The following is a 20,959-nucleotide window of genomic DNA, read 5'->3' as shown; positions in this document are numbered from 1 at the left end:
GGGCGCTGGTTCTCCACCTGAGTTAGAAAGGGAAGGTGAAGATCATTTACCACAAATACAACGGGCGCCTCCAGTGGCAGAAGGGGTAAGGAGTTTAATTATGCCAGTTCCTTTGGCGCCTCCAGAACGTTATCATGGGGATCCCAAGAGGTTTAGGGTGTTTTTGACACAATGTGAATTACATTTTATGAGTAGACCAGAATTATTTCCCTCGGATGCATCTAAGATAACTTTTATGTTGTCCTATCTTTCTGGGGAGGCATCTGCTTGGGCTGGGTTGTTGGTGAGTCAAAAGAGTACGGTTTTAGGAAATTACACCAGTTTTTTAGAGATATTCCGAAAGATGTTTGATAGAAGACCGTTATCTCTGGAAGTGGATGGTGAACTTTTAGAACTAAAACAAGGTAATAGAGACTTGATTGCTTATTTAACACAATTTAAGTCCCTTGTGTTAGAAAGCAAGTGGCCCGAGGTTAAACAGGCCTCGTTGTTTTATAGGGGCCTTAGAGATGAGTTAAAGGCTGCATTGTCTGGAGTAGTTGAACACCCTTCTACTTGTGAAGGTCTGATTGATTTGGTTATTCAATTGGACTTTCGTTTGAGTGAAAGGAAGGCAGAGAGGCGTCATTGTCAGAGTGACGTAAAGTCTCTAGTTAGAGTGTATAGACCTAAGGTAGAGAGTAGATCCAAAGGGAATAATCCATCTCCCAGGGTCCGAGGCCCTTTAACAGTGGAAGAAAAGGCTAGGAGGAGAGATAACAATCTGTGTTTATATTGTGGAAGAGGTGGGCACTTTTTAGGAAACTGTCCTTACACTCCCAAGAAGACTTCTACCTCAGCGGTCAAGGTGCAACAGATCGCCAATACTGTGCAGACAGCGGTTCCCCATATAACCGTAAATGTATCCTTGTTCTTTGAGTTGGAGTGTAAGGGAAATGATCCTGTAATGCTTGACTCTGGTGCCACCGGGAATTTCATGGATTGGGGTCTGGCAAAATCTTTGGGAATTCCAATTATTCAGAAAGAGGTTGTAGAGCAGGCTAGGGCTGTTGATGGTACATATCTATCTTCTGGTCCTATTACTCATAGGACTGGTTCTTTAACTTTGTAGTTATCAGGAGGTCACAGAGAGATAATTTCGTTTGAGTTAATTGATGCTCCTTTGTTGAAGATTATTTTGGGTATGCCTTGGCTTACTCTCCATAATCCTCTGATTGATTGGAGTGCTAGGACAATTGACATGCAGTCAGATTTTTGTAAAGAGAATTGCTTTTCAGGAAGTCTCTTAGAGGAAGATGTCAAACAAAGTAATTCAGAGTCTAGTTTTCTGGCTGAGACTGGAATTGGATGTCATGATGTGGGAGCTGTAGTGGGTCAACTTCCCCAGTGTTACAAATATTTTTGGGACGTATTTGATGAGAAAGTGGCAGGAGAATTACCACCCCATAGGCCCTTTGATTGTAAAATTGAGCTGGAGCCAGGAATAATTTTGCCTAGTAGTAGGGTATATGCTCTTACAGAGAAAGAGAATGATTATTTAAAAGAATATTTGTCGGAAAACTTGGCCAAAGGGTTTATTCGTCATTCTAAGTCACCAGCGGCCTCTCCTTTATTTTTTGTACCAAAACCGGATGGAACGCTTCGAACTTGCATAGATTATCGAGCAGTTAACAAAGTCACGGTTAAGAACCGGTATCCTCTTCCTCTCATCTCGGAAATGCTTAATCAAATACAAGGAGCAAATATTTTCTCTAAATTAGATTTGAGAGGAGCTTACCATCTTGTGTGTGTGCAGGAAGGGGACGAATGGAAGACAGCGTTTAAGACCAGGTTTGGGCTGTGTGAATATCAAGTTATGCCATTCGGCTTATGTAATGCTCCAGCGGCTTTCCAATTTTTCATTGATGAGGTTTTTAGAGAATACCTAGTTATTTTTGTCGTGTATATCGATGATATTTTGATTTTCTCTTCTGACCTGGATCAACATCAGAAACATGTGCGCTTAGTCTTACAAAAGCTGCGAGAAAACCATTTGTTTGCCAAATTGGAAAAAAGTCAATTCCATACAGATTCTGTGGAGTTTTTAGGTTTTATAATTTCACCTAAGGGTTTAGAAATGAATCCTAAAAAAGTGTAAGCAGTTCTTGAATGGCCCTCTCCTACTAGGGTTAAGGAAATACAAAGTTTCTTAGGGTTTGCCAATTTTTATAGGAGATTTATCGAAGGTTTTTCTCGGCTGGTTGCTCCTATAACGAGACATTTGAAAAAAGGAGTGAAATTTGACTGGGACTTTGAAGCAGAAAAAGCTTTTCCGGAGTTAAAACAAAGATTTACTTCTAGTCCAATTCTAATTCATCCTGATCTCTCTAAACCTTTTTTTGTGGAGGCGGACGCTTCTAATTTAGCATTGGGGGCGGTGCTTTCTCAAAGGAATGAAAATACTGGTCAACTACATCCAGTTGCATTCTTTTCTAGGAAGTTTTCTGCCGCTGGAGTGAACTACACCATTGCAGATCGTGAACTATTAGCAATAAAGTCCGCTTTTGAAGAATGGAGACATTTTCTGAAAGGGGCAAGATATACGGTAACGGTCCTTACTGATCACCGAAATGTATTGTTTTTAAAATCTGCAAGAACTTTGTCTCCACGACAACTTCGTTGGTCCTTATTCTTTGCCGATTATGATTTCATTGTGACTTTTAAACCCGGAAGTCAGAACAAAAAAGCTGATGCCTTATCCCGCCAATTTCCTGGTAGTGAGGAGAGAGAGATTCTGGAACCAGAACCTATAATTGCTCCAGAACGTTTTTTGTTAGCTGGAACCATTAAAGAAATGGATTTTTTGAATGAAGTTCGCCAGAATATGTCCTTGCAGAAGATGGAGGAGTGGGTGAGACTGGATCCAGCCAGAAGTTTGAAAGATGATCTTCCTTTTTTTGATAACAAGCTTTATGTACCTACTGAAGAGTTAAGAGAAAAGGTTTTGAGAAATTGTCATGAATCCATTTTATCAGGACATCCTGGTTTCAGAAAAACTCTGGAATTGGTTCGAAGGAATTTTTGGTGGGAAAAAATTCGCCAAGACACATTGAACTTTGTTAAAACTTGTGTAGTCTGTGCACAAGCAAAAAGTCAAGTTGGGAAGCCGCATGGTTTATTGGAGCCGTTACCCGTTCCTCCTCGTCCTTGGCACACTATTTCTATGGATTTCATTGTTGATCTCCCTCAAGATAAGGGTTGTACTACCATTCTTGTTGTGGTGGATCTTCTTACTAAAGAAGCACATTTTTTACCAATGGAGGGAGAGGTTAACGCAGAAAAACTGGCTCATAGTTTTTTGCAAGGTGTAGTTCGACTACATGGACTCCCAAATCAAGTTATCTCTGATAGTGGTACTCAATTTATTTCAAAATTCTGGAGGGCCTTCTGTAAGAAACTTGGAGTTGAAGTTAGTTTGACTTCTGGGTATCATCCGGAGAGTAATGGACAAGTGGAGAGAGTAAATCAGGAATTGGAGAAGTTCTTAAGGTGTTATTTACAAGCTAGAGAGGAATGGGTGGATTTGGTATGGTTGGCAGAATTCTCTTACAACAATTGTGGTAAAGATGCTACTTCTATGTCCCCTTTCTTTTTGGGTCGTGGGTTTCATCCTCGCTTTCTGAGTTTTGAGGTGTTGGAGGATTCTGGGAATCCTAGAGTGGAAGATCGCTTGTTGGTAATGAAGAATAACTTGGATAGAGCAAAAAAGGTGCTGGGAGAAAACAAATTGAAATATAAAAGGTGTGCTGATTTGAGAAGGAAGGCTGGTCCTGAGTATAAGGTGGGAGATTTAGTTTGGCTTTCTACCCGGTACCTAAAAATTAAGGGGAAGAATAAATTCAGTCCACGATTTGTAGGCCCATTCGAGGTAGAGAGAATCATCAACCCTGTGGCAGTACGATTCAAATTACCCAAGCAATTGAAGGTACATCCTACTTTCCATGTTAGCCTTTTAAAACCAGTTTGTTCAGGAACTAGATTTAGAACACCACCTTCCCCTGTGATTTTGGAGGATTCATCTGAGGAATTTGTGGTTAAACAAATTTTGGATTCCAGGAAAGTGAGGGGAAGGTTGCAGTATTTAATTGATTGGGAGGGATATGGACCTGAGGAACGATCATGGGAAGATTCAGTTGATGTACATGCCCCCCGTTTAGTTGCTAAGTTTCATGCTAAAAATCCACATAAGGTAGGCCCAGAGACTGGGCATTAGGAGGGGGGTACTGTCAGGTTTCCTTCCCCTATTCAGGCTATTTCCCCTTATTCAAGTTTCCTTCTCATTATTTCTCTTTATTAATCCTTTTTTAGATTAGCCTTATTTGGGTGGGAAGTTTTCTATTGCAGTTGGTTTGGCCTTAACTTGCTGATTCAGAATCCTGGTTCTGACCCAAGGCAAAATGGAGTCTCACAGTGACAGCTCTGATTGGTTAGAAGACACTGCAGAACAACAATGAACATTCTAAACTGTCACTCTGTGCCTTTCATCATCTAAACCCCAGCTGAGAGGATGTGTTTAGTGGCTGCTCCTGCTTTAGACTTGGGCCTGGTGGATTTTATCCTTCAGGCGTTAGCAGTTGAGCGGCTACTTTCTTGGGGGTTTCTGGAGAAGCTATCAGTTGTCAGGAATTCGTTTTTGAAGACAGGAAACTCTGAAGATCCTTATGAATTCGCTCTGGAGATAAGTGACTTTGTTTGTACTGCAGCTCTGTTCATCTTAATGACATTTCCTTGAAAATTCGTAAAAAGTTATCTTTGTACTTGTACTATTGAACTTCCTGAGTGCACTTGAACGCTATTTGAAAATACGCGCACTACTTTTAATCTGAAAATATCGTTGAACCTTTGCGCGTGCGAGTGTATTCAACTGCGCGTGTGTTTGCCAGCGCGTGTGCTCCTTAGCGCGAGAATCTGTTAGTCGCGTGAGAATTCAAGAGCGCGTGTGTTTGCCAGCGCGTGTGCTCCGTAGCGCGAGAATCTGTTCATCGCGTGAGAATTCAAGAGCGCGTGTGTTTTCCAGCGCGGGTGTTCCTTAGCGCGAGAATCTATTCGTCGCGTGAGAACTCAAGAGTGCGTTTGTTTTCCAGCGCGGGTGCTCCTAGCATGAGATTCATTTGTCGCGCGAGAACTTTAAAGCGTGTGTGTTTCCAGCGCGTCTGCTTCCGGACGCGAAAATCTAATTGCCGCGTGAGAACTTTATAGCGCGTGTGATTTCAAGCGCGTGTGCTTCTGCACTGGAACTCAATTGCGCGTATGGTTTCTTGCGCGTGTCTTTTTAAACGCGTGTATTCGATCGCGAGTGAACTCATTGCGCGTGGATTATAAGGCGCGTGTGAATAGGCGCGGAAGTTCATCAACACGGAAATTTTTTAGCGCGTGTGTTTTTTCTGCGCGTGTTCTCGTTAGCGTGTGAATTCTACTTTACGTGGTTAGGCTTGCGCGTGTGTTTTCTGTGCGTGGATTTTGCTTTCCGTGCGCGTGTTCTTCAACGCAGGAAGTTTTCAACGTGAACTTCATCTGTATGGAAATAACCCGCGTGTGAGTTTAACACGTGTTTCTTCAAGAATTCACAAACTCAATGGAATTGTAAATAGTTTGAAAGAAAAGGAAAGAATAAATAAAGACAATTTAACTGGACATCTAGTGCATTTTGGAAAAGAGACAATGAACTAAACTTTCCAGATTTGCCCAAAGTAAGAAGTTGCTGTGAATTTCAAGATTCTCAAGTAAGAGAGATTTTCAGCTTCTTTACAAGCTTCTCTAAGAAATTTCAAGAGAAGAGCCAGGTATGATTCTTAATTATTAGTTAAGGATTTAAAGTCTTTCCCATTCCTAAGGTTAAGTAAGTAAATAAAGGAATTGTATCTGCTTTTCTTATATCCTCTGCAGGTTCAGCTCTGGTTAGCCTTGACGCAGTCTGCCTGGTGTTGTTTTGTTATCCACTTCCCCCTTTCCCTTTGGGGTGTAGTTTACAGAGCTGAATTGAAATCTAGTTCTGGGAATTACATTTCAGGGGGATCGTTGGGGGTTCAGCAGCTTCCGCGGACACAGGACCTCTCAGCCTGACAGACGCCCATGAAGTATGGAGGAAAGGGAAAGGGACGTAGGAGTACACCAAGAGAAGGGACACCTTCATTATTTTGCTATTATTCACTCCTCACCCTCTTTCTCCCTAGCACCCATCAATTCCACCATCATACTTATGCTCCTTCCCTCTAACTCTCCCAGAGGTATTGGCAGCCCTGCATTTAAGGTACCTCCCTTACCTTCTTTTATGTGATGAATCCCCTGATGTCGTCACGTTTACCCAAGGGGGTCCCTTCCCACGGGGCTGGGGAGGTGAGGCCGATACCTGATAGTCCCCCGTGGGTGATACATGGGACCCCCTCTGTGGTAAAAGGGAAGACTATCAGAGGAGAAAGCAGTATGTAAGCCACCATTCTGCCCTACGTTATGCACCATTACCACACGGATAGGGCCCAAGCACCCCCATCCCCTATGTCTCCTCTTTCTTCTGTTAGTTACTTCATGCATAGTAGCCCTGTCTATAAGACAATAATGTGACGAGGAAGAGTGAGTAAAGTATGGGAAAAGATAGCTCCACAATTTCTGGCATGAAGAAGAGCAGGGCAATAAGGAGCCCTATGCAGAACCAAGACAAACATACTAGCTATCCAGAATTCAAGATCAGACTAACCATAAAAACAAACTGACGAAGGACTTTCCTCAGGGTCAGTCCTGACCCAGAGAAGCATTGATCTGGGAAGCAATGTCGCACAGAGATGGTGTGCTGGAGATCCCGATGCCTGTAGTAGGAAGCCGGCGACCGAAAAGGCAGAAAGAAGCTAAAACTTACCAGAAGGCTGAGATACCCAAAGTCCAGTGGCAGGAAGGAAGCACACCAAGTGGTCCAGGCAAGACCTGACATGTGGCAAGAAACCAGTGTATCAGAGCCACCGAAAGCAACGAGCTGACCGCAAGAGCCCAGGGGAAGCCAGAGAAGCTTGCCGGTGTTGCTAAGGACCGGAACCCTCGCAGACCAAGTTAGAAGGTACACAGAGAGGGACCGGAAGGGCGCTGCGCCCCCCTAGAGGCTGTGGTTGGGAGGAAGTGGGGCACGATCTTCCTCATTCCAGTGGGAATGGGCAGAGAAATGAAATAGAGACATATTGGCTGAGAAAGCACCCCAAAGAAACCAGAAAAGAAGACAGTGCCTGGCAGGATTGTTCACCAGGCCAGATCGAGAGACATTATAAACCTGAGAAGAGGGCATGGGACCCACATAATGAGAAGAGAAGACCAGGGTAAGGGAGAGATGTCCTTTGGTAAAAGTCAAGTGAGGAACAGAGGAGGAAAGGTATATCCTCTAGTAAACAGACATTATTGAAACTATTGAAGGAGAGCCTAAGAAGGTCTGGGGAAAGGAGATATTTCCCCCACCTTTGTGGAACTATAAAGACACCCTGAGAAGGCCTGGGGAAGGAAAACTACCTCCCCGTTGTGTGGAACTTTACAGAAAAGCCTAGTGAAGGCTAGGGGATGAAGGATATTCCACCATCATTTATGAACTGCTTAAAATCTGTATAAGGACATTCATTGGTGGTCGGAATTTCGATGGGTTTTTGACGAGTATTATATACCGAAAAAACTGATCGAAATATGTAGGGGGTTGGCAAAGTGTATATAAGGGGCCGGGGGTCGGGAACAGTTAAAAAACAATAGTCGATGGGAGGATTTGGGGGGGTGCCCCCCAAAAGTAGAAAATATATTTCGATGAGTTTGTTCGGTAAAAAATACTCATAAAAAAACCATTGACATTATGACCTTTGATGAAATGGCCTAGAACCCTAAAACCCACTAGAAGGAGAGACACATCCTTCTGGGATCAGGATAACACCCATTATTTAGTTTTCTTTTGAAGTTTAAGGGCCAGAAATAGGTTTGGGACACAGGGCAGTGGACTAATTGGATTCTGACGGACGTCCTCACATCATCTTTAGTCTTACTTTAGGCAGGCAAGCCCTCTTAGTTATAGGGACAGATAGGGTCCTTCCTTATTTTTCTGTTAAATAAAAGTTTATGCCAACAAGCATGCCACCTGTGTGTCCCGCGTCTACTTCTGCACACTTACCTTACATAGTGAACAATGGGCACCTTCCCAGCCTGCTTCTACTCATCTTCTATGACACTGATGTAGAAAGGATGTCTGTTCCTTCTCCATCTCTTTCAAAAACAGGACTTTCTTTGCCAGTTTCACTCCAGTGGGGTTTACACCAAGGAAAGATCTTTGGTGCCCTCCGCTTTACATTCTATACCTTATCAATCTGCAAGATTATCTCCTCCTGCCTTTTAAACACAAGGTAAAGCTGGCCACAGTTTTCAGGCAACTCTCTAGTGGCACTTCTAAGTCTCTATTCATTGGAAGTTGAACTTGATGACTTTCTAAGTGCAATAGTTCAACTTGTATTATCATTTGGGAAGTGTAAAGAGAGCTGTAACGTTAGAAGTCTTTTTAAGATAGTATGACTTGAACCTCTTAGCTCACTTGTAAGCTAAATTGTCAGTTTCCTCTGATGTGCAACATTCTTAATTTCCTCTAGAGGGCACTGTGCTTTCACTTTTAGTTCAGCGTTTACTTCAAGGCCTTAATTTTCACTTTTCTGTGACAGCGTATAGAGCCTCTGTGTTAGGCTCATTCACAATCGTAGACTTTAACAAGGGAGGATGCCGTATTTGATTCATCTTGTTGCAGTCCATGGTTGGGGATGCTAGACAGACTCTTGCTCTGAAGATCTGCAGACTGTTGTGCATGAGAGTGGGGTTTGGGAGTGGTGTCTTCGCTCAAATTAATTTATGATGATTACATTGTTCAGGCAGTGGGAGCATGGAATTGGACACGTAGAGTCAAGAATAAATAGGCTCGCGTTGTACAACAAGCACAGTTCTCCTAGTACAACGCTCAATCCACTTTGATTTCGGTATTTGCAGAGCATCTGCAGCTGGCAGAATAGTGGCTTCTTTATCTTTGACACAAACTTCGAGGAACTCATTAAATCTAACAGTACCTTCTTGTTTGACTGTAGGTGCCTTAATCTAGGATTGCAAAAGTCATTCTACGACCTTAAGCGTCCTGAACCATAGGTCTGGGAAGAATTGGAGTGCCTGTTGGATCCATTACGTGGCTCCTTTGGGGCCTACTTCTTGAAGCGGGTGGTGGTCTCTGGCCCCCATGGCTTCCCCTGTCCTATTCACCATCTAGAGACATGGGACTTCATCACAGCAGTCAGACTCAAAGAGATCTTTGACAGTTTATCGGTAGCCACTGTTCAGACGACCCAAGACCCCAGGCTGGTGGTTTTGGCATCTTTTGAAGATGTGTAATTACCTGACATCTAAGAAAGGCAAATAATTCACAGCTACAACTAAGAATGAAATGCAGGGCACTTAAAACTCCAGCGGCTGTGGAAGACGTTTGTTTCATACTAGGAAGGATGAGCCTTAAAGAGAGAGGAAAGGGCAAAGGAACATGGTCGTGTAGAGGAGCCTACTTTTTTCTGTTTAAATGAATGTTTAATTGATGATCTGAGTTAAAGCCTAATCCCTTAGTTTCTGTTACTGTAGTAAACACCCTTGAATCTTACACTGTTGCAATGCTCAAACACCTGATAGAATGTGCGTCAATTAAGCAATAAGCCTTGAGCAGGGGGGTGCATTACCACTTCAGGTAATGTCCTGATGCCCATAGTTACAGGCCTGAGCGAAGCGAGGGCCTTAACAAAGTACCCAGGGCATTTCCTGAAGTGGTAATGCACCCCCCTGTGGGGAGCTTATTGCTATTAGTACCCCAGCCCGTAAGACTGGGGTACTAAAAGCATTTTTCTTCTGTTCCGAAACGCTCTTCCGTTTTTGAAACAGAAAACAAAAATGTCAAAAAAATGGCCGCTGGGGAAGGAAAATTGAAGTCTGTTTTCCCTTTCCATGGCACCATTAACAAAAAATAAACAAAAGAAATTGCTGCCATGGAAAGGAGAGAAGGGACTATGTGTAGTCCATTCTTCCATTCCATGACGGCCTGTCACAGATCGGGAGGGGACGCGCTGGGGACAGAAGTGTTCCGAGCGCGTCTGCTCCCAAAATGGACTGAAAAGAAAGTAAGTGGGGGGGTGGGGCAAGGAAGGAATTCTGTGGATGGGGGAGGATGGATGGTAAACGGAAACACCACACTTACCTCGTTCCCCGGCAGGGGAAGATGGCGCCTCTAGCTGTGAGCGGCTTGGAGCTGGTGGATTACCGCTGGCAATGTCCCCGTTCCGAGCCTCCTCATTGGCTGAGAGGCTGTCCCTCACACCCCCCGGGTACTAATGTACATGAAATCTCATCACTGTTTAGTGGGGTGGTGTAATATCAATTTCAAGTAACGGTACAGTATTTTTTTAACAGAGGGGGGAACTTGAAATATTGTAGATATGATGAATATGTTTAAAAAGACGAAGGGGTTCATTACGAGTGTGCCGGTCCAGTTTTTTTTACCAGACTGGCACACTCTAAATATGCCAGTAGGGGCACTGATCCACCAGCAGGCCGGATCTGCTGGTAGTTCAGGTCCCAACTGGCAAATAATTGCTGCAATCACCAGCCCCGGTGCGGCAAACCCATTCCATGTAGTCGTATGGGACTCCATGGAATGGGAACTTACTGCCGTTGCCGGCACCAGTAATATCCCGGTAATACCTGGATATCGGGCACTGGTAACGGTAAGGTAGGTTTGCCGTCAACCCGCCAGAATTACCGGCGGGTTACCGGCAAACCCGTAATGAGCCCCAAAGACTGAATTGGTGATGGGAACATGTCTTTCAGAGCAGTTTAAATTGTGACATGTTTTCTGACAAGTGACTGTTGCCCGTAAAATAGCTTAGCGGGTTGAGCACTTGCTGCTGAGATCTGTGTATGATCTGTAGGTCGCAAGTTCAAATCCTGGCAAAGCCAACTCTGCCTTTCATCCTTCCGAGGTAAGTAAATGAGTACCAACTTTGGTTAGGTGATAGTATTATGGAAATACTCTATCTAAAGCACTTTAGTGAAAGAGCTGTATAATAGCACATCATTATTTTGTGTTGTGTGAACCTTCTGTGCTTAAATGCTCAAGTATTGAGTTTGCTCTGTCATTTAGACCCCATTAAAATATATCAATGTGAACGCATTAGTCATCGTTACAAGTGTGGACCCAAACAAGTACCTTTTTGAAAGACATTTCCACATGGGTATCACCATTGAAGTTAAATCGCGCTATGGCATCTCCGTATTCTAAGACCTGCACTGGTGACGTCTTCTTGGGCTGGGCTTTCTCTGCAGGTGGGAGTAGCTGAATACAATTGATTAAATATGTCAATATGTTATAAAACAACCTTTTAAGAACAGCCTATGTTCAGTGTAGGCTCAAATGAAAACAGCTGCTATACCTCTATGTATGATTTCGGGAAGATCCCCACTCTCCCATGATGCTCTCCTTCATACCAGTTCTGATCGATTTGTTTGTAGATGTAAACAACATCTCCTTTCTGAAGTGGAAGCTCCCTGGAAAAAAGCATTGAAAAAGCACATATCAGTGAATCTATCACCTGATGTCACTCAGGCAAAACTTTTGAAGTGGAGCGTAATCCAACACATTCTGTAATACTGAAAATGCAAACTTTCATTCAATATACTATTTAACACATTCTGTTAATTTAGAACTAAATCAAACAGCTGTATATTCAAAATGCAATGTCAATTTTAATATATATCTGATGATTAGGAGGATTTTGTGAAAAACTGTTGGTGCAAGAGGAAGACATTCCAAAGGTGTTAATGGCTGACGTGAAAACATATAAAGCTTTGTTTAACTTGTGAATATCCCACTTCGTACATCCAGTCCTAAATGTGATAGCTAAGTGACAGGTAAAAAAAAAGGTCCAGTGTAAGATCTACAGAAGCTTTTGGCAGCGCGCTACATATTCTTCTGCAAGCTGGCTATCTACTTTCCCCAATCTTCTCATCCAGCGTTCATGTCTGTCTGCAACCATAGCCCTATCTTCAACACAAGCTTTTCTTTCTGTTACAATGCCTCATCTGTCAACAACATTGACTGGTCCTACTTGTGGAATATTGGTGAAGTGTGCCTCTTATTCAGCTTTTATGCTACGTATGTTTTGTCGATGTAGATTACTGTCCCAATCTCTTAGCCACACTTCCAAATTGCTTATTTCACTAGTCCAAACCGCCTTTCAGAATTCGAGTCTTCTTCTTAATGCCCCTTTGTCCCCCAACTCCCCTCCTCATCCTACCTCACTGGAAAAAACATAATTTTCCTTTCTATATATGATTGTTGTGTAGGTATTGTCTTTAAATGCACTCATACCCCCCATCCTACCAACAATACTGTTCTTGTATTCCTTTTCCCAAATACTAATGATGGTTTATCTCTCCCTTTGGGCCCGTTCCATTGTGTTGCGGTTGGTTCCTCTATTTTTTTCTCGAAGTGCACCTAGATTATGGCACCTCACCAGTTTAACCATTGAAAGGTGGCTACTACGACCATGAAGAGATTTAGCTTTCAAGCTCTCTAGACCCACCAACTCAGTTTCCCCCAAACACTGGCATTGAATATGAGCCATATCATACAACATAATGTTACGGACCGGTGCACATTGATTGCCCTCTGAGCAGTGGCATTACTCTGCCACTAACATTCTGGCACATCACAACATTATTGTAGCCCGTGGCCCCACAGGTACCGGCTAGTGGGCTACGTGCTGGCTCTCTGAGGGAACACACAGAAAAGAAAGACATAGACACCAGTGTAATAATGAAAGGTATAATTAAATGTGTAGTGTGTGTGTGTCTTTTATTTATGTATGTGTTTGGGAGAAACCATCCAGCCTATCATGGGGATGGATGGAATGTCAAGAAATAAGAAAAAAAGAACAACAGAAAAGAACGCCCCTGGCCAAGAATGGGTTGTGCATGGTAGAGAAATGAATCCAGAAGGATGTTAAACAAGGACAGTTGAAGTGACGGTTACGAAAAAAAGACACTTACCTGGGGGGTTGCTGCTTCGGGCTCCCCCCAGGTGCCTTAAATCTTTGAAAAGTGATGGGCAGCCCCCGCAGAGACTATGAGCTGCTGTGTCAGGGGTAGCATGGCCACCCCTGGACCAAGGCGCCTCTCGGCCCACTTCGGGGCCAGACTGGATGGCCCCCAGAGACATTTATGGCCTGGGCAGCGTGGCAGTGGCTTTCCGAGCCCATTAAGAACAGCCCTGCCAGGACTGTGTGGGAGGGCGGCCCGACTGGGCTGCCTAGCCGTGCCCTCAAAAGCCTGCCTCGTGGCCAGCTAGGCAGGCCTGTCATAAATGAAATCCTCCCGGGCTGTGTATGTCAGGAGCAGCCTGGGAGGGAATACAGAGAAGCACAGCGGAAACAAAGCCCTCCCCTCCCTGAAGGGTGTGGCAGTGAAGATTGAGGCGGTGGCAAAGTCTTGGGTTGCTCTGTTGAGTGGCCCGGGTGAAGGAAGCTTTGGGTTGCTCAGTGGAGCAGACCGGGTGAAGACGCGACCCACCCCCTGCATTGCTACAAGGCATTGCTCAGGGGGCGGGCCTGGAGTAGGCCTACTACCTGATGTAAAAATGGCGCTGGGTTGTGGCAGTGATGTTGGGTGGGCCCCCAGCCAACGGGGTCCAGCACTAAATCAATATACATACCACAGCTTTTGGCAGTGATGTTGGGTGGGCCCCCAGCCAACAAGGCCCACCCTAAAATAATATTGATACTGTGGGTTTCAGCAGTGAGTGTGAGCGGTTCCCATGTGCATAGGGGGACACCCAGAACAGTGTCTAGAGCGTGGGCAGTCGGTTGACCCAATGTGGTGACGGGTCACCCTGAAAGAGGACAAGGGGCCAGGAGCCGTTGTATTTAAACAGAGGGCCATCAAGAAGTTGTCAGCAGCATCTTCAGTGAATAGACCCCCAGCCTGCAACCAACCCTTCACAGTCCTTCTTCTAAGCCAGCGCCAGAAGGACAGACCTGCAAGGTACTGTGAAGGGGTGACTGTCTGTAGCAGTCATCACATTGTAATATAATGGTGTATGTTGTATATATGTTGTGAGTCTATGTATACATGTATGAGTAGTTATGTGTATATGTGATTAATGCTATGTATGGTAAATGTTAAGTAGGGGAAAGTAGAGAGTTGGGTTGTTAAGGGAATGTTAAGTAGGGTAACTGTTAAGTAGTGATAGATAGGATATTATGTTGATGGCCATTGTTGTTAATTGGGAGTAGAGGGGCGGTACCCTGGTGTGAGGTAGAGGGATAGGTTGGTAGCCCTGTCCGAGGCCGCCTTACAGGACAGGACCACCCACAGAGGCCAACCTCTGGCCTCACTCTCCATGTGGGTGGAACCTGAGTTTAGGAAGGGTATTGGTTGCTGCAAGCTCTTCCTTATGTTCCTTGACAAACCTCCAATGAAGGGTGACCTGACGTAGCTGGTTCCCTCTTAGACGGAGCTCATACTAAGGGAATCCTAGGCTCTCGGTTTTAAGAATAATGCTGTGTTAAAATAAAGAGGGGCTCCGTTGAGGTCTCTATGAAAATAATTCACTCTGGTGTCTGTGTTCTTATTCATCTAAGAACTCAGGGTGGAGCTCATCTCCTGAATTGATAACTCTTTAATTTGCAGGTTGCTCAGTGCCAGAGGCGTTGGTAGGGATGAGGGGGGGAGGGTGAGCGGGCTATATCCCCAGTTCTTTTGTTTGTAGCCTCGGATAGAAGCTCAGGGACTACAACCAAAAGGCTATAGCTAGCCCCGAATCCCGCCAGTCCCGACATTAGCTTAGCCCCTGATCTTTTCCAGACCTAGCAACACCCCTGCTCAGCGCCCACCAGAGCAGCAGGTCTGGGATGATGGGGTGGTGTCGGTGAGTCAGTTTGTTAATACTGTGCTCAACCGGGCCAGAAAAATAAACAGGCCCTACATTATATTGTGACAGGAGAAAGGCACATGCCCCTGTAGGTCCTGGCCACCAGGGCCTCCTAGACACACCTAGCACCTATGGGAATGTCTAACCATACCTGCTATTCCGTTTGCTAGGTCAACTCAGTGCTACAAACAAACCCCACCATTAAATATGTTCACCATGTTTAAAGTATAAATGTGCTACTACATTTGACACTTTGTCAAAAATAGAAAGTTAATCAATGAAATACAGTGGTATCTACTTTCCTTTTCCTGGAGGTTTCCTGAAAGCTGTCAGGTGACTAGTGAACATTTCGAATCACATCAGTGATGTCAGTGCTTTTATGATCACTTATCTCGACAAAGCTCAGTGCTGTCAGACCACTACAGTGGGAATAGGCATGGTACAAAAGACGCTTTACGTAACATAAAGGATGACATTATTTCAGAATGCGATTTTCAGTTGAACCTATTAGACCATGGCAGCTGAACAATCCATTTGCTAGCAAAGTTTACCTTTCAGAAACTGCACTATCGTTTTGACTATGAACTAACGTATCCCTTTGTAAAGGGAGCCGAGTGCAGTTCAAGTCTGCCTGCAAGTATTGGCTCTTAAAGCCCCAGATTTCACGGCCCTACCTACATGTGGAAACATATCTCCAGCATAACATGTGACTCCTAAGAGCCCCTGGAGCAAGCCACCACCATCATTAGTCACAGGTCTATGACAGGTGAGTGTGGAGCACCCATGCACACTCCTGCGAGTTTCATGTTTCCTTTTGCAAAATCACAACTTTTCCTCTCCTTTTCGTGAATTGCACGGTTTTGATACAACCAATGTGCATGTTCCAATGTCCAGATAGTGTATCATTAAACACAGGTGTCTGAACAATGGCGCTATTATGGTTTCCTCAAAGGACTTCAATATTTCCTCAGTCTGAAGATAAGGGACATGTTTGTGCATTACTGAGTTTTCCAATTTATAATGAACTTGACGTGCTTTTACCATTTGTGTTTTTATAGAGAAGGTTCCATTTTTTAAATATTACTTCAATAAGTGAATACGATAATGGATTTGGTCAGAAAGGTGACAACGTTAATGATGTAAGCCCATCCAACCGCGATGCAAGGCACAGCTCCAGAAGAAGGCAGGTAATGGAGCAGTGGAGAAGCAATGGCAACTACTTGACCAACATCTCGCTGGCTCGTGCATGTAGGTAAACAATCCCAAAGATCTATGATTCTTTGATAGTTATTCTGAAGTCACTGAAATCCCTGAATCTTTCCCAGGAAGCCTGGGAGTTTGTCCAAGATTATGGCGTCAATGCGTAGGTGTGTAACTGCAGCACCCTTATTAGGATTATGCGAGCAGCAGTAGGTGGGCGAGGCAGGGCAGGACCACTGCTGATGAGAGAAGGGAGATGAGAAAGAAGCAGGAAAGAGAATGAGAGCGAGAAAGTGAGTGAGTGAGAGAGGCAAATAGAGGAGTACATGACAGACATCAGAAAAAGGTTATTTGTTTTGATGTTTAACATAGCATGTACGGATACATTGATTTACAGTTAAGATATTAGTTTGTAAGGTATGTGGGTTTCACAGGAATTCTATTTACTTTTTTTAGGAGTTGTCATTCCGTTTTAGTTTTAGTATTGTTTTGGGATTAGAAAAGGAAGCATGTAAGGGAGCGGCGGCTGGCGTCATGAGCTGTCAGTCTGTTATTCTGCTGATCAGAAGGAGTGGTCCTTGGAGGGTTGTAAATCTTGGGGAATCTTCTCGTGTATTCAAGGAGCATCTGAGCTTGTAATTTATAAATGATGATCCTGGCACACAACAGTCTCTGAAACTATTTAATATTTCTTGAACAGACCCAAAATAAACTTACCACCAGACGCTAGATCAATTGGAAATGTGTTATTTAAACACTTCTAGGAATTTGGCAAAATCAATCACCTGCTGCATCATACCTGGCAGAAGTAATGAATCTACCTTTCTTGATATTAAGGAAGAAATACTCGAGTCAAATAATTCCAAGCAATCTGCGGCTGTCATGGTTATTGATTTGTCAGCAATGTATGACACTGTACATCACACTATGCAAATCCACCACCTCAAACACGACATAGGAATCCAGAGAACTGCTCTAAAATGGTCATCTCCTTCCTCAATGATTAATTAGCCCAGGTAAAATTGGAAATCTCTTCTCAAACCCAAGACCTCAATCCAAAGGTTTGCCTCCGAACTCATCCCTTTCAACAGGGCTCTTCAAAGCTTACCTATGGTGCCGAGCATCTCTGATTGAGTAGTTTTACCGCCTAATCTCTATCCTGATGACTTTGAGCTGGTGATCTGATTGGGTGATAAAGGCCCCTGACCGGACAAGTTATCAGCATAACTTAGCCCTATCCCGCCTTAACTCACTTAAAACTGAGGACCTACACTGTGATACCACTGCAGGTACAGGACTACCCGTTTTTTGGCCCGATCACTTGGTTCTTCCCCGTGCCAGAAAACAAATTGAAACATTTATAAATTTAATGTTTGGTTCCAACCTCTATTTTGGCCCTCATATCCCATCTCTCAACAGCAAGTGCAATTATGAACTACATCCCCTTCATGGATCTTCAACTAAAAACAGAAATCATTCACTCACTTATCAAAATTGGATTACTGGAACAGCAAGTACATTGGACTACGTAAAGAAGTAATCTAGAAACAGAAGTTAATCCAGAACAGTGCAGCGCACATGATACTAGGTCTGAACAATTATGGCTACATCTCCTATGCTCTGCATGGGCTGTGGAAGCAACAGTGGATTTAATCTTGAAAAGTATGAATCTTTTTCAGGTTAATAGCACTATGTGGCAACTGAATGCCCAGGGAAAAGGTACATCCTATTGAGAACCCTGAAGCGCAAACAATTTGATCCTGCCCACCTCCCTTCTGAAAACAGTTGGAGGACAGAATTTTACTAATAGGGCTGAGCATGTAGAACAACATTCCTCTACCCCTGGCATTTAACGAAATCAAGTAAGGTTTTAGACAGCCCTAAAAACAACACTTTTTCACACAGTCTTCTGCAAGTGGCACAGCCTTGAGTCATAGATGAATACCAACTCATTGGGATCTCTGCAACTATCGACCCTTACACTCAATCTCTTACCCAATTCCTGCTTGACCAGGTGCAGGAATACTAAGACCGGACTCACTTTAGGAAACCTCATATTTAATGTTATGTTTTTCCTCCTTATGCTTTCTCTACACTACCCCAATTTCTCCACTCTGTAAAGCCTTTATGAATGTATGTTTATCGTGATTAATCTAAATATGTTTACAAGTTAAACATATAATAGAAATATCAAAAAATATATAAATATAAAAATAAAAAAGAAAGTTACATTTTCTTTACAAGTTGCAATTCTCAGCATGCATTTACTTCTATTAAGCATTTGAGAGTACAACCCAGAGTACCAGGAATTAAAATGTCTTGCTCTGAGACTTGACAGGATGAGAGACGAAAAGGATCCGCATCCAGCCAAGTGAAGTTGTACGTAGATAGCGTGTACCAAAATGAGACTTCTTTGTTAGGGATTATATTTACATGTCCTGAGCCCCCTCAAAAGCATAGTACTTGCCCTGCACCCCACCCTTTAAAAACAGAATAGTTATGTATCCACTCTTACTGGCTGAATGCTGTACACTTAGCCCTACCCTTCCAAGCAGCCTGTTATATTTGATGCCAAATTCCTTCCATCTAAAGTAGTAAATAGATACTCCCATCCAACAGTGTTCGAGGTATGGTCTGCATCCAGAGATGCCTTTGCCATTTCATTCTCTATACTCTAACCCCTCCCATTAAATGAAACAGTCTTCCCGAATTGTGTTCCACTCTGGAATCCACACCAAGCACTACGTTGAACAAATGTTCTGATTTGAAAAACAAAGGTTTGCTAACTAATGGGCAGTAAAAGACAAACGGCCAAACAACGTCATCAATCTAGTATCCAGGCAGACTTTCAACCATCCAGCGTGCAAACATAACATTCGAGACACAAAGCAGAATCTCATCCTGGTAAATAAATACTGACCAGGCAATAATAAAGCAAAGGTGATATTGAATGGCAAACAAGACACAAGGACAACGCTCAGATACTGTCTGAGGAGCTACGACTGGAGCCTTTTACTAATTAAAATATAATGCAGGACTCACTAGAGCGAGCAGAGAGGCGAATATTCAGTGTGCACAGGATGCAGAAGCTGGAAGTTCCCGGACTTGTAGTGCAGAAGCACAACCCTACAACCAGAATACCCTTGCTTCAGAGGGGACAAAAGCAATGCTGAAGAAAAGTAGAAATTCCGTTTTTAAGTTCAGTTGCCATGCAAAGTAAGCATCTGAGATCTCCAAGAGACCTGTGACCACAGGGATATGGGGAAACAGGAGGGGCAGGCTGAAAGAGCTGTAAGGATGGGACAAGAGGTGTGTGCAACTTAAAAAGGGGAAGAAGGGCAGGAAGTGCCGGTGTTTAGTCAGCAACAGTGTGCCATTATAGGGGACAGGTACTGCAGTTAGACAGGGTTTTATTGGGATACTCTCGACAGTGTTCTCCCTAATAAACTGTACTTAAAAATTAAGCTTGAAGAGAATATAGTAGTTACTTTTTTTTTACGGAAGAAACAAATGAGATCATCTCTAATTATCAGAAAATCACTAATTTGGCTAATAGATACAGCTAGGATCAGAGTTCAAATGTCAAGTGGGGTCTTATAGTGCCTTACCAAGACTGCCTTACACAAGGCATTGTTTCCCTAGGAGCCAATCCATGACTTAATGCCTTAGTTAATTCATTTACTCGAGATCACTTGCAGGCGATTTGTGACTCACTAGCTTCATACATTGTCACTTAAATTGACAATATACGCGTCAACATCCAATTGGTTCAGCAATCTGCTATGGGCTTAATGCCATTAAGGGTAGATAATTGTCATACCTGGTCCAAATTCCCCATATTGTCAGAGGAAATAGTGGGCCAGACTATGATGCACTTGAAATCCTCTGCGCTGTCAGACCCGGTTCCACTGGATGTGCTTAAGGTCATTGTGCCAGGTATACTCGGTTGAGTCTCACAAGCAGTCAATCTGTCCTGTCAATCTGGACATATTCCATTGGAACTTAAACAAGCTGTGGCCATGCCTCTTTTGAAAAAAACATCTCTGGATCCCTTAGTTCCCGCAAATTTTCGTCCTATCTCTCTTCTAGCTTGTTTCATGAATTTGCTCCAAGCTTTGGTCTCTCCTCTTTTTTCTTCTTTCTTGGAATCCTATAGGTTCTTTGACCACTTCCAGTCAGGATTTTGCCCGAGACCCGGCACAGAGAGTATCCTGGTTTCTGTGGTTGATGACATGGCCAGGCTGGTTGACAGTGAGGGAGTGGGTGCCCTGATTTTGCTAGACCTATTGAGACTGTTGACCACTCCATTCTGCTGTCCCGCCTGACGGTGGCAGGCAGGTCCGTCCTGGCGTGGTTTACCTCCCGTGAGAAACCAGAAGGTGTCTTACCCACTAGTACCCAGGGAGCTGTCATCCAGGTGGCCAGGACAGGGCCATCGCTTTTGGATCCAGTTCCTGGGGGGGACCAGTGCGGGAAGATCACCTGGGTGAGGGATATTTGGCGAGTGGAACACCGGATGGTGAGACGCAGTATCCTCTTCCATGTAACACCTTCACCCCATCCTACCAGGTAGGATATTTAGGAACTCGACCCTCCCTCCTTTTACAACACAAACACTTTCACATGCACAGCCTGCTATGAGAAGAAACAGACTAACACCGAGCAGTATACCTGACATGTCCCAATACAATGGTCAGGCGAGGTCAGGCAACTACTGACCATCACACACACACCTGACTTCCATTAAGCTTCCTCACACAGATAAAA

General features: G+C 43.8%; 1 protein-coding gene across 15 annotated transcripts in view; it reads right to left on the bottom strand.

Annotated features, from left to right (window-relative positions):
- SORBS1 (sorbin and SH3 domain containing 1) overlaps positions 1-20,959 on the bottom strand; it is an 862,221-nt gene that overhangs the window by 149,867 nt on the left and 691,395 nt on the right. For all 15 annotated transcript variants that reach the window (XM_069610575.1, XM_069610579.1, XM_069610580.1 and 12 more), the window contains 2 exons: positions 11,496-11,610; positions 11,273-11,398 (listed from right to left, as the gene is read on the bottom strand). In XM_069610575.1, the coding sequence (XP_069466676.1) occupies positions 11,273-11,398; positions 11,496-11,610 (241 nt within the window). The remainder of the gene's footprint in view (positions 1-11,272; positions 11,399-11,495; positions 11,611-20,959) is intronic.

This window comes from Ambystoma mexicanum, chromosome 8 (assembly GCF_040938575.1).
Source record: "Ambystoma mexicanum isolate Mex_15411 chromosome 8, UKY_AmexF1_1, whole genome shotgun sequence".
Lineage (NCBI taxonomy): Eukaryota > Metazoa > Chordata > Amphibia > Caudata > Ambystomatidae > Ambystoma > Ambystoma mexicanum.
Note: the sequence above shows the minus strand (reverse complement) of the source record. Positions and strands in the feature narration are given on the sequence as shown.